Source organism: Mobula hypostoma, chromosome 25, assembly GCF_963921235.1.
Source record: "Mobula hypostoma chromosome 25, sMobHyp1.1, whole genome shotgun sequence".
Lineage (NCBI taxonomy): Eukaryota > Metazoa > Chordata > Chondrichthyes > Myliobatiformes > Myliobatidae > Mobula > Mobula hypostoma.
The window spans coordinates 16281632-16294328 of NC_086121.1; the positions used below are offsets into that span (position 1 = coordinate 16281632).

At 39.9% G+C, this 12697-nt stretch overlaps 1 protein-coding gene across 7 annotated transcripts in view; it reads right to left on the bottom strand.

The window, feature by feature from the left end:
• Window positions 1–12697, bottom strand: part of LOC134337713 (calmodulin-binding transcription activator 1-like) — a 1241580-nt gene that overhangs the window by 33352 nt on the left and 1195531 nt on the right. For 4 of the 7 annotated variants that reach the window (XR_010016050.1, XM_063032917.1, XM_063032915.1 and 1 more), the window contains 4 exons: window positions 11271–11291; window positions 8364–8557; window positions 5730–5804; window positions 805–835 (listed from right to left, as the gene is read on the bottom strand). Coding sequence is in view for 6 of the 7 variants with exons in the window: in XM_063032917.1 (XP_062888987.1) it covers window positions 805–835; window positions 5730–5804; window positions 8364–8557; window positions 11271–11291 (321 nt within the window). In the remaining variant the exon portion in view is untranslated. The remainder of the gene's footprint in view (window positions 1–804; window positions 836–5729; window positions 5805–8363; window positions 8558–11270; window positions 11292–12697) is intronic. The other 3 variants (XM_063032918.1, XM_063032914.1, XM_063032916.1) reach the window with 2 other exon arrangements.

Below are 12697 nucleotides of genomic sequence, written 5' to 3' on the forward strand. Positions count from 1 at the left end.
AACTGTTCATTGTTCACTTGTTGGAGTTTGTAGCAGACACTGTCCTGTCTGCATTCTTCTTGGGAGATCCTCTTTAAACTACGGCTCTGTCAGAATGTTATCAGCTCCTAAGACAGTGTGGTGCACCTTGCCTTCCACAGTTCAGATGGGAAATGGGGAGGGATGGAGCATTATTCTGACTGAACTAAGAATGAAATGTGCTGAAGATCACAAACACCATTTTATTTCAGTCTTCCGATAGTTCAGGGACACATTCCAATGTGCCCAGTAGAATAACACGTTCCCCGTAAGACTCCGGGTCTCCATCATGGTCCAAACTGGCTCCAATAACCCTTCGTGATCACTTCAGTGGGAGATAGGAAAGGGGTTGGGTCGGAGTAAATAGAGCCAGGAAGTATACACTTCCATTTCTATGAATGAATTCAGCTGGTTTTGCTTGACTTTGCCTTTCCTTAAGACCTTGGTGTCAATTCAAATGAGCCAAATAAATTCCAAGTTCAACATTTTTAATTGGATAATTCCTGGATGCGTTTCATGTCATCCAGCATTCCACAATTCATCGCAAGTGTCATTCTGGATCATGCATTAAAAATAACTGCTGAAATCATTTACCATATATATAACTATATATATGTTTATAAAATAAAAATTGTATCTTTAAGAAGCAGATTTGTTAGTATTGTTTTGAGTGTTAGTTTATTTATAGGCAACAAATGGGAGAATTGGCAGGTTAGGCTGCAGCCTCATGCAAGCAGGCACCAAGCAGAAATAGAGAGAAGCTGGCCAGCAGAAGGCTACACTCACCCTCTTGTACAGTCTACGGTCCACCAGGGGGCTTAGGACAGCAAAACAATACCAAACAGCTATTAGCAAACCAAATGTACCATCAATCATCAAACCAAAGGCAGGTTTCAATACTTCAAATTTTGACGCAAGGTGATGCCATTTCACCCTCTATCCCTTCCTTCCTCCTTCCTGTTTTGAGATTCATCTCTATTAACAGGAGCATTGGTGATTTGGGGAACACGGACTCCTCCAAAACTATCAATACCAATGTTGTCCTGCACTACACTTGTGCTTTTGGCAAGAGTTATATATCAACAAGCTCTTCCATTCTTCCTCCCCCCAGTGGCAATGTGACTAGGGCTGAAACTTGTCGCATGCATTAATCAGTAATGGGCATACTCAGAAATTCAGATACACTGGGGCAAGATTGCTACTGATTTATTTATGGGACATGGAGACTGCCAGCAATATTTGTAGTTATTGACCATCCCTCATTGCCCTTGAACTGAGGAGGCAGTTAAGAGTCAACTACTTGGTGGCATTAAAGTCACATATAGGCCAGACTGAGTGTGAGTGACAAATCTCCCTCCCCGAAGAACACTGGCAAACCAGTCAGATCTTATGACCACCCATTGATTTCATAGTCACCATTCATGGGATTATCTATTGTTTCAATTCCAAACTTTATTTAATCACTTGAACTTACATGGCCAGTTGCCATGAACATGTCCTTGGATTCAACACTGGCTGTTATTTCAGTGACATAACTTTATACCATTATAATCCACTCATCACAATTCAATGATATCCAAGCTTCTGTTTGAACTCAAACAGCAAAGATCTGTACCCTTTGTTGCAAACCTTTACTCAAATGTAGAAGGAGAAATGAGACAAATAATCAGTTGCCAATATCATCCAATCTCCTCTAATGCTAAAGGTTGCACAATGTCCTATAGGGGCGTGGCAGAACGGCAATCTAAGTGGACTACAATATGCAAGCAGAGTGTTGTAGTTGTAACTAGAATAATAAATAACAGAAAAACACCCAAAGTAATTAAAGAAAAGTGTAAGTAATACTCAAAGATAAAATACAAAAGTCTTATGTTCCTTTAACTTTAAAATATTGTCATAGTTATAATTACCACTTCATTCTTCCTATGGATGGGTAATTATCAAATCCAATCTTGATTATAGATATCAACTAACTCTGGCTTCAAGGATTATCCGGAAGAACGATTGTCTAAAACTGGTCTCCTTTTGTGCTATCATTCTACCATTCTCATGGAAAGTCACAAGCTCAAATTTAACACTGTCAGCTTATAATTAAAATAACTAGCCTGCTGGGCGCTTGTCGATGTGGATGTCACATTTTGTTCTGCGTTTCTTGTATGGATTGAGAATAGTGTTTCACATCATCTATCTATTTTATGGAACTTTGGAAAGAGTGATTAAGCTCTGTAAATTTATGTTTTTTCACGTAACTCAGTTCTGTGGATTACAAGAGAGTGACAGAGATACTAGGTGAAGCAAGTTTCTACACTGTTGACAATTCTGCTAATATTGGCCAATGGTTATTCCCAGCCTCACTCTCTTGCAAACTAATGCCTGAAATGAGGCCTTTAGGCTACTATGCACATGCTTGGTTTTTCAAAGAACTAATTAATTTGTTCCACTGCCTCACTCTTTCCCCACTGCTCTGTAAAACTTTTATTTCAGTCCTTCTAATACTGAATTCTGAATCAAACCCTCATGTAAAAAAATCCAAATTTCTTCCTATTTTTGCCAGTGACATTACATCTGTTTTAATGCAATTCCTTACTTTCAATTCTATTTCTCTTGACTATTTTGCCCTATAACACTTTTATTCCCTTATTCCTTGTTTGATTTATTTTAAACAAGTACTACTTACAATGAGGAACCGAATGAGGCAAAGTGGAGAAGAACAAAAGCAGTGTTGTATAGCAACTTTGATTTTGTACATTTTTCACAGGTTTATTTACCTAGCTCCTGGATCTTGGCAAAGGTAATAAAAGGCAAATTAAGGAAAAAGCTCACAACACTGGCCTGCCCGCTTAAGCAGAACTGGCCAGTCTGCTTGGCAAACCACCAGCGTTATTTTGGTGTCTCCAGAAAATGAAGATTAATCGCAAGGACATTGCTGGGAGCAAAATCATGAGGAAAATCACTGTGGTTTTTTAAAAACTTTTTTTGAAGAGTTTAATTAATTATAAAAATAAAAGAGCCAGGGGAAAAAGAGCAATTCTACTGAATTAAGCTGTAAAAAGCAGTTGTTTTCCAACAGAGATGGGTGCACTGAGTGTGCTCATTGGGTGATTACAGGGAGGGGGCAGAGGGGTGGGTACTGGATGGTTCATGGGGGCAGTGGGATGAGGGTGGGCCATGTGGATGGCACACTGGGTGATCAATGGGGTGAAATGTAAGAGACCTAGGTCATGAGGATGGGCGTGATATAATTAATGATGGGCTCTGGAAGTGCAGTGCACCAGGAGTGTGGACACTGTATGAATAATGGAGATGGAAGTAGAAAAATGACACACCAATAGGACAGGCACACTATATGATCGATTGCGAGCTGAGGCAGGTCATATAATTAAATCTTCGGAAATACATCCAATCAGAATTGGCAATTAAGCCAGGCAGAAAAGAAAAAAAAGTAAACATGACTCTGGTGAGGTGCGGGAGGCAACACATACAAAGTCTGAATCCAGGTTAGTGAATCAGTAAGGAAAACAAAATGTGTAGTGGTTTGAAAATACTCAAGCCAAATCCAATTCTTGCCTGTATAAATCAGTACCTTTTTATTTGAGGTATTGCTCTGGTGCGATAGGGGTGGGTGGAGGGGTTACGGTTTTTGGTCAAGGTACCAGCCATAATTCCAGAATCTACTACTACAAACCCTTAACGAGACAGTAGTTTAAACTGTTAGTGAAAAGGGTTATTATAAAAAAAATTTCAAGGCAGCACAGAAACTAATTTTACACCCAGGCGATCTAGTTCACCAAAAGTCATTAAAAAATGAATATCTACACAGAAAGGACTTGTCTCTGATGTTGAAGTAAACAGTTTGCTAATTTTGAATTTGTCAGGCAGGATAAAGCTGTGGCTGAGTTGAATGTTTATTAATGTATCACCATGTGGATATTTTTTATATAATTTCAGAAACATCACCATTCTGCACTCACATGTTAAAAATGCAGTGCTGTAAGATCTGCTAGGCCTGGTTGAGGCAGAACTTTCCTGCACAACCACTGTAGCATATTGCACAGACACTGCCTGAGGTTTGTTGATATTTGCTGATGGTGAGTGAAGCCCCTCCAACCTGCTAGTGAGCCAACAACATAGGCTTTGGTGAATATCCTGCCCATATAATTCAGCTTAGTAGCCTCTGTCTGGACAATCTGGGTACCATTTGGTTCCAAAATCGCAACCAATGTGCTCCTGTATACATTTGTAGCCTGAATCAGGCTAGTTATTGAAGGCATTGGGGCCAAGGATACTAACTATGCAAAGTTTGGATATCATGACAATCATTGACTGTGTTTATAAGGCTATATTCCAAATAATATCCATTCTTAATTTTACATACTAAACAACTGTTCATTGGCAGGATGACAACGCCACTAAAAGTTACTGATTATATTGGCTAGACTGTGATCCAACAAGGTCTGATGCAATTCAAGTTCTCTAACGTCTATGGGGGAGTGCCACCCACTTCAGTCACAATTCCATACACAGAATAGGCTGAGGACTGCTTTGCCAGTGGTTGTCAAGGTCTTTGTGTGGGTCTAGTCTTTTCCAGGATAGAGCCGGAAATATTGACAACTGCTCACAGTTTAGTGTTTACAACCGCATATGAAAGGTCACTGGCACACATCATTTTGAAAGAGCTGAGTAAGCAATTCTAGCTGAAACAACGGACAATTGAAGAACTCTAAAGTTTGAAGACAGGATCCCTGACACTGCCAGGGGAGTTTTGTGCTCAAATCTCTTGAATGAGATGTAAACCATCAACCCATTGCCTCCAAGGTGAGGGTCTGACCATTTGAAAAAAAAAAGACCGATAGAGGGCTAAAAGCAATAATTTACCATCATAAAGTTAAAGACCTTTGAGGTACTTAGTGTGATAGTTAATAGATGGATATGAAGTTCCTTTGTCCATAAAAAGGACAATGTACATTCAAAATTAAAGACTTTGTTAAAAAATTGCTGTACATGGAAACTTAAAGCAAAGGTTCTGATGAACTGATATTGATCAGCATAAATTCAAAGCTTCAATCTCAGAATTCAATCCTGCATGTTTATTCCAACACACAGTTCTACATGGTCTAGAAGAACCTGTTCTGTACGAGCTACTGTGGGTACATTTCATATGGCATTGTAGACAAACACTGCTGTGCTTATTGTCTGAGGTGGGCATCACACTCTGACCGGATACTGCCCTCACTCAGCTAGAAACACATGTGAATTTTCCTGCAGGCCTCACTGGGGTTGTACATAGAAATGGGAAAATTAACTGATTTCTGTTCCTTAATCCAAGTCACAGAGCCTGCTGTGGAGCAGCAACCAGCAAGCAAACTGGCTAACCTAGCAAAGACTGGGGAAATAGAACCTAACACTCTGACATTTTTATAATCCCAGTTTCAGGAAGGGACCGTGATTTTACCAACTGCAAATACTGGATGAACTGTGGTAAAATATTCCACAGCAGAGAACAACACAGGGAATAATGGAAAAATTTATAAATTATCCTAATAATGAAATAATCTTTATTTTTCTCTTCCATTATTCTCAGACATCAGTCAGTTGACTTAAAATTTTAACTTGTTTTACTCTACAAAGAAATAAAAGCAAAAACGCAAAATAGAGTAAAAATAAAGATTTTTCGAATGGTGACAGATTTTGAATGACATTTGACATCTCACCTGTGACGACAACGGCGCAAAAATCGCATAATTTTCCGTGCAGCTTGATCCTGTTTCTTGGTCAGCAGACTGCTTCTGTGGGAAGAAGGAGGAACATAATAAGAGCAAACATTCTCTTTGTTGCCGAAGATCCAGTATATTTGTAAGGTAATTGTGCTAAGACGACTTGCATTAAAACTTTTGGACACACAAGAGACTGCAGATGCTGGAGCAACATACAAAGGAGCTGGTGGAACTCAGTGGGTCGGCAGCATCTGTAGACGGAAATGGTACAGCTGATGTTTCAGGTTGAGACCTTCCATCAGGACAGGAAAGAGGGGAGATAACCAGTATTAAAAGGCAGAAGGAAGGAGTGGAGTAACAGCTGGTGTGTGATTGGTGGATCCAAGTAAGGGTTTGAAGTTAGAAAACTGCCGATTTCCATCCCAACTGACAAATACCAGGTTCAGCTCATGACACACAAACTCATCGATTCACAAGTGGTTGCTCCATTGACTTAAGGATTGGATTCACTCATGATGCAAACATGAAATCTGTCCAAAGAAGCAACTATGAGTTTCATCCACAGACTTAGAAACACATGGCTGACTCATTGATGGGCATAGGGCATAGTCATTGATGCAGACATCGGGTTCATCCACTGATGGAAAAAGGGATTTCAACTTGCAAACAAGGGGTGATTCACACATTGACTGGTATTAGGTTCACCCTTCAATGCAAGTATATTGATCATCCACTGGTGAGACTCACTCTAACATGGAGTTCAACTATTGGCGAGAATGTTGATTTCATTGATTGATGCAAACATTGGATCTTCATCACCAGAGTGGCAAGTGTACAGCTCATTCACTGATATGGTTTACCCTCTGATACTAGAACGAGGTTCACCCATTGAAGGAAATAAGGTGTTCATTTACCAATTGCTAATTCTGGGTCTCACTCATTGATACAAACTAGAGTATGCATCTATTAATGAGGTTCATCCATTTACATGGAAGTGAGGTTCACTGACTAACTAGCAAACGTGGTTTACCTTCAATGGCCGGACTAGGAAACAGCCCAAATCTGAGACAACTACGTTCACAAAACTTGTTTCTCTGCACTTCCCATGGGCACTTCATCAAGCATAACATTATTTTATCCATGTTATCCATAAGAGCAGCAGACAGTGAAGCTATACACTGAAGCCATACAGAAGTTTCTCCTGTGTAAAGTTCTCCTCCTCTCAGTTATAAATGGCTGGCTGCCTCAGCCTGCACTGTGTCACTGTTTCTGGACTCTCCAGAGAAGGATCAGCTTCTTGCCAGCCATCTCTATCAATTCATCCTAGAATCTTGTCTAGTTCAATAAGATTACTTCATATTGTTCTAAAGTATAGACCAATCTTAAAATCCCTCCCACCTGGACAACTCCTCGAACCAGGGATCAATCCAGTGAATCTGCACTGTGCTGATTCCAAGATAAATACATCTTTCTTTAAGTACAGAGAGCAGAAATGCACAGAGGTCTCCAAAGGAGACCTCATCAAAGATTAGTGCAATCTCAACAAAACTCATTACTTCTATACTCCTAAAATACCACCAGCCTCTCCTTCTGCTTGCTCTACCTTCATATTTACTTACACAACAACATTATTTTCTTCTTCAGGGATCATCACCTTGTTGTGGTGGAGAGATTTGTGAGATCCTGAGAACGATGCAGCCTGGAGCTTAGCTCCTGGTAGGGTCACCCATGGCAATAAGGTCAAGGCAGAGGTCCCAGACAAAGAGCGATCTAACTGAGATCTCAGCAGAAGGTGATGGCACATCACAACGGCAATGCAGGTGGAGGAAGGCAGCAGCAGTGAAGGGCCCCCAGTCATTTTGCATTCCATGCCACTGGCCCCTGACCCTGATCTGTCAAGGATCCTGAGGAGACTGCTCATGCAACACATTAAACAAAGGCCTTCTCCATTAAGGAAATAACTTCTTGGGAGAACATCATACTCAACTTGCGTAATCACATGAATACTACTGCAATATTTTACTGGCTTTCTGCCATTTAAAAATATTCTCTTTTTCTGTTCTTTCTCTCTAAGAGCATAATCTTACTACCTCCCAAACTACAATCCATCTACCACTTTCTTGCCCCACGTATGCATTCCTTCGTAAGCTGTTGTCAGAGCTAATTGCTGATCCTTTATAACAGCATCAGTTACATTTAAGCATTTGAAAATTACACATTTACGGTATTCAATTTCTTTACGTTTCTGTACTTTAATCCAGCCTTTATCCGTGCAAATGTTATTCCCACACCCATACATCCTTACATTTTGTAGTTATCTTACTGTGTTTCACCTTATCTAATGGAATATAAAACATACAAATTTCAGCACAGTATAATCCCTTTGGCCCAAGATGTTGTGCCTACCCTTTATCCTACTCTAAGATCAATCTAACCCTTCCCTTCTACATAACCCTCCATCAAATGCATTTGCAAATACACCACATCTTTCAGTTTCCTTCATATAAACTTAGTGCTGTCCTCAAGAACTCTATTAGATTGTCAAATACAATGTTCTTTTCATTAAAACAGGTTGTCTTGGCTTAATCATAGGAACTGAGAGAAGAGTTGTGTCCATTAGCAAAGTCCTACCTGATTTTCTGTTGGACCATGGCACCTGTCCGTCGCTTCTGCCTCATTTTCCCGTATTCCTTGTAGCTACGGTAATACTGCTGGATAAGGACAGCTGCACGCCGACTCTGCTGAAACTTCTTCTGCTCATAATAGCTGCGGAACTTGCTCTGGATCAGGATGGCGGCCAGCGTCATCTTTTTGTAAAGTGCATACTGAGGAGACACAAAGGTCAATATCCTTGTCAGAGGAGGAAAAAAAAGGGTCAATCCTAGATAGAAAGGAGAGGTGTTTGGCTGGTGAAGAATCTCCACAAATGGCTTTCCCTCGATGAATAAAACCTGAGTACTTCTTGATCCTCACCTCAAACATCCATGCTTCCAAACATGCCATGCCAAATCAGTAACAACAAAAGAACATTAATAATAGTAGAAGGAGTAGGTCATACACCTCAAGTCCACTCTGCTATTCAATTGGATCATGGCTGCTCTCAACATCACATTCCCATCCTATCCCTAAGCCTCTTGAAACAAAAAGAGATGAGGAAATCAAAATCTAGGCTAACATTCAAAATAAGCAGAATCACTCTGTAAATGAACAATTATTGACAGTCACTCTTTATCAGCACTTAATAAGTCCAATGGCATGTTTCATTTGTGCTCATCAACTGGCAAGCCATTACACTGGCCAAAATCCAAATTAAAATGCAGCTAATGTTAGGATTGATAACCCTGGATGGATTTACTGGTAAAGGCTTATACATTTAACCATCCTGCCCGGTCAAATGGGTACTTTCATCACCAATATTTCTACAAAAACATTGAAGGAAACTTAAATAAAACCACATATTGTGAATACATTCTTATGGAGATTCCAGGATAATACTGACTTACTGGTGTCTTTGGTATGGATGGTGTCACATTATGATGATTTCTGAACCATGTTATCCGGTAGCAACAGGCAGGTGAAGTTGGTCTTATAAATAAGGCAAACTTAAATCGCAACATCCCCAACATGATGAGAAACTATTTCCACCATGCAAGGGTGCCTTCAAGCTACTCATGCTGGCTGGTTAAGTCTCATTATGGTATTGTCCGATTCCTGTCATTGCACCTTAGAAAAATATTTAAGTTCTTGAACTAAGACAAGTAATCAAACTTTATAGGGGATAAGGGGCCAGGTATTCTGAGTAGCTGGATAAATTGGTATTTTCTCCTGAGAGAGAGGAGATGAAAGAAATATTTAATTTTGATCAAGAGTAAATGTACAGGAACTGTTTCCACTGGCATGAAATAAAATAAAAATACAGGAAGAACTCAGCCAGCCAACAGTTAAGCAACCTCTGTGGAAAGAGCAATCAGTTAACTGAGTTCTTCCTCCATTTCTGTTTCTTTGTTTCAGATTCCACCATCTGTAGCTTTGTTTCTTTTCCACTAGCAGAAGGTCAGTAATCACAGGATGTAGATTTAAAATAATTAGCAAAAGAAGAACAGGGGACATGATGAGAATTTCCTTTTCATTGTAAACAGTTATGATCTAGAATGCATACCTGAGAGGGCAGCGGAAACAAATTCATGAGTAAAAATCAAATTGCAATTAGATTAACATTTAGAAAGACTCAGGTCTGTGGGGAAAAAAAAAAGCAGATGAGGGACTGATTGGATAGCTGTTTAAAAATCCAGAATAGGCATGAAGGTCTAGTTAGCCTTCGTCTGTGCTGCAAGATTCTATGATGATGTGAAAGTACACCATGTGGGCTTTCTTCTCACTTCATACCAAGCTTCAATTTAAAGCAGTACATTCCTTTAAAATTAGAAGGAAATGCACATTACCCCTGGCTTCAGTGAATGGTGCAAATTTGCTGAGAATCCACTCAGCAGAGGGTACTAACACACACAGTGCCACATTGCAGACCCAGCTCTGCTCCCACAATCTCTCCTGCTTCAGAGCTCTGGACCTCTGCAACCACTGGGGAAGAGTTGATAAGTGATTTCTCCTGCTGTGGCGAAAGGGGATGGAAATTCATAAGTACAGGCACTGCTGTTCAGCTTCACGCAATGCCAGAAGAATCCCCCAGCCCCACAACATTTATGATCAATAAGGACCATGAAAAGTCATGTTATTGGGAACACCATCAGTTCCTGACTTGGATATACATTGTTAATCATCCATCCAGGAATTCTTGAATTCATGGCAGTGCTAACTTCAAATGGATCATAGCAGTTTAAGAAGATCCACTACCATATTCTCGGACTAAGAGTTGTAGAACACAACTTGTTCTTATTTACTCTGTGATTGTCCAATTATAATGCAGAACAAAAGCAAAAGATAGTGATTGTGGGATACAATACAGGTCATTAACCTGAAGCATTAATGCCTCTCTGCAAAGGTGCTGCCTGACCTGTTGAGTATTTTCTGCATCTTTTGTTTTATTATATTGGTAGAAAAAGATTAATTACTGCAGAAGACGACTTGACACCAGCATGGAACAGCTGTACTTAATATGCTTCTGTTCTCTAAATTCCATGGATGCAATCTGCAATTTTAAACTTCTGTGTTAAATTTCACTTTACTCTTCTGAATTTGAGCTGTTGCTCACCTTCTTAGGCTCTCTTCATTTTTAAAGCCACTTAACCTTGGTATAGTACCTGTGAACAACTTCTGCACCAGCTCAAAAGAGAGAAGGCTTGAACAAAATAATTAGATCTAAATTAATTTAAATGGTTATGCAAATGACTTTTTGGCACATGAAGACAACATGCAACATCCCCAAATACTAATGTCATTTGAGATTTTGACTCAAAACACCATTAAAGTAAATTATATATGCTCATGTCAAAATAGTATTAATTGGTGGTCACCTAATGGTCACATATCATAGCAGTGCAAAATGAACAACATTGAAATTCCATTTATGAACTGCATTACCTTCAAGGCTATCCATGTAAGCTTGCAAAGTGAATATAATAGATATTAGTACCAGAGAAAAGAAAGCCCCATGTAGATGTAGTAGAGCCTGCCCTGTCAGTGTTGGGACACAACAGAAATTTGTAATCCCAAAGACACTTTTCACACTGACAAACATCACAAAGTTCTGCATGAATAGAAAGATGAGAGAATTTGGAGGGAATCAGGAAGAAGCAGCAATCTGTGGAGGACAATTTTTAATCTTTGCCCGGAAACATGGCAGACAGTAAGTCTTCTGAAGCTGTCTCCCACAACTCACCAACTCACTATCATCACCTTTTAGAAAAGAAAGAAGCCGTTAGGTTCCTCCACCTAGTATGTCTAAAGCCAGAGGCCTGATGTTTGAAAGTCTGTGAGTCTACTGGAGGGTGAAGGCCTGGACATGGCCTGTCCTGGGGTTGGAAGACTGTCTGTATGTGTGAGTTAGGAGGTAGAAAAGGGGCTGTTTTCTGTTGTTGCTGCTATGTTGTCCTGCTAAATACTGTGAGCATGCTATGTTGGCGCCTGAGTATGTGGCAACATTTGTGGGCAGCTCATCCTTAGGTTGTTTGTGTTGTTAAGGCAAATCATACATTTCACTGTATGTTTCGATGTACATGTGACAAATAAGTGAATCTGAACCTGACCCTGCCCACTATCAGTTAGATCCTGGCCGATCTTGACCACATGGTTTGGATGCTTTAAGGGATTTTTCTATTAAATTCAAATAGATTACTGAATGTTTCTATGTGATGGTACCCAACCAATATTCCCACATTTAGAATTCCTCTGTTGGTTTCCTTTAGCTTGAATCTCCTCCACTTGCCCAGGGAAGATGCTGATCCTAGCTGAGAGGCCCAGCATGATGGCTAGCTGCCATCTGGGTCATTCTGTCTGTGTCAGTCTACGACAAAGATACGAGGGACGTTCTGCCAAATTGTATCAGTTCAGGTAAAGAGCTGGCAGTGAAATCAATTCTGTTTTTTAACTCTGATTTAAGTAATCAGAGTAAAAAATACAAGGAGATGTTGTGCAGGACAAATACAGAGCCAATGTGAAACCAAGAGGAAATGCAAGATATATTAGGAAATTTGATTGTAAAAAGATTGGTCTTCAAACCTTTTAAAAACATTAAGACTACAGGAAAAAAATGTCTGATAGTGAAGGAGACCTGCTGTCCTTATTAGAACAGCTCTATTTGTAAATTGGTAACCAAAGGAAATTGGTTGGCGCAATCAGCCTCTGAAATGGTCTAGCAAGTCACTCTGATTAAGTGGAAATCAGGGATAGCCACGATGTAGTGGCTTTGACACAACTTTCGCATCCTTTGAGTGATTTAAAAATAACGGCAGAGCAAGGTAGGGAATTTGACAAAAACCCAGGTTGAGTCTGAGAGCTCCTTGTCTGCC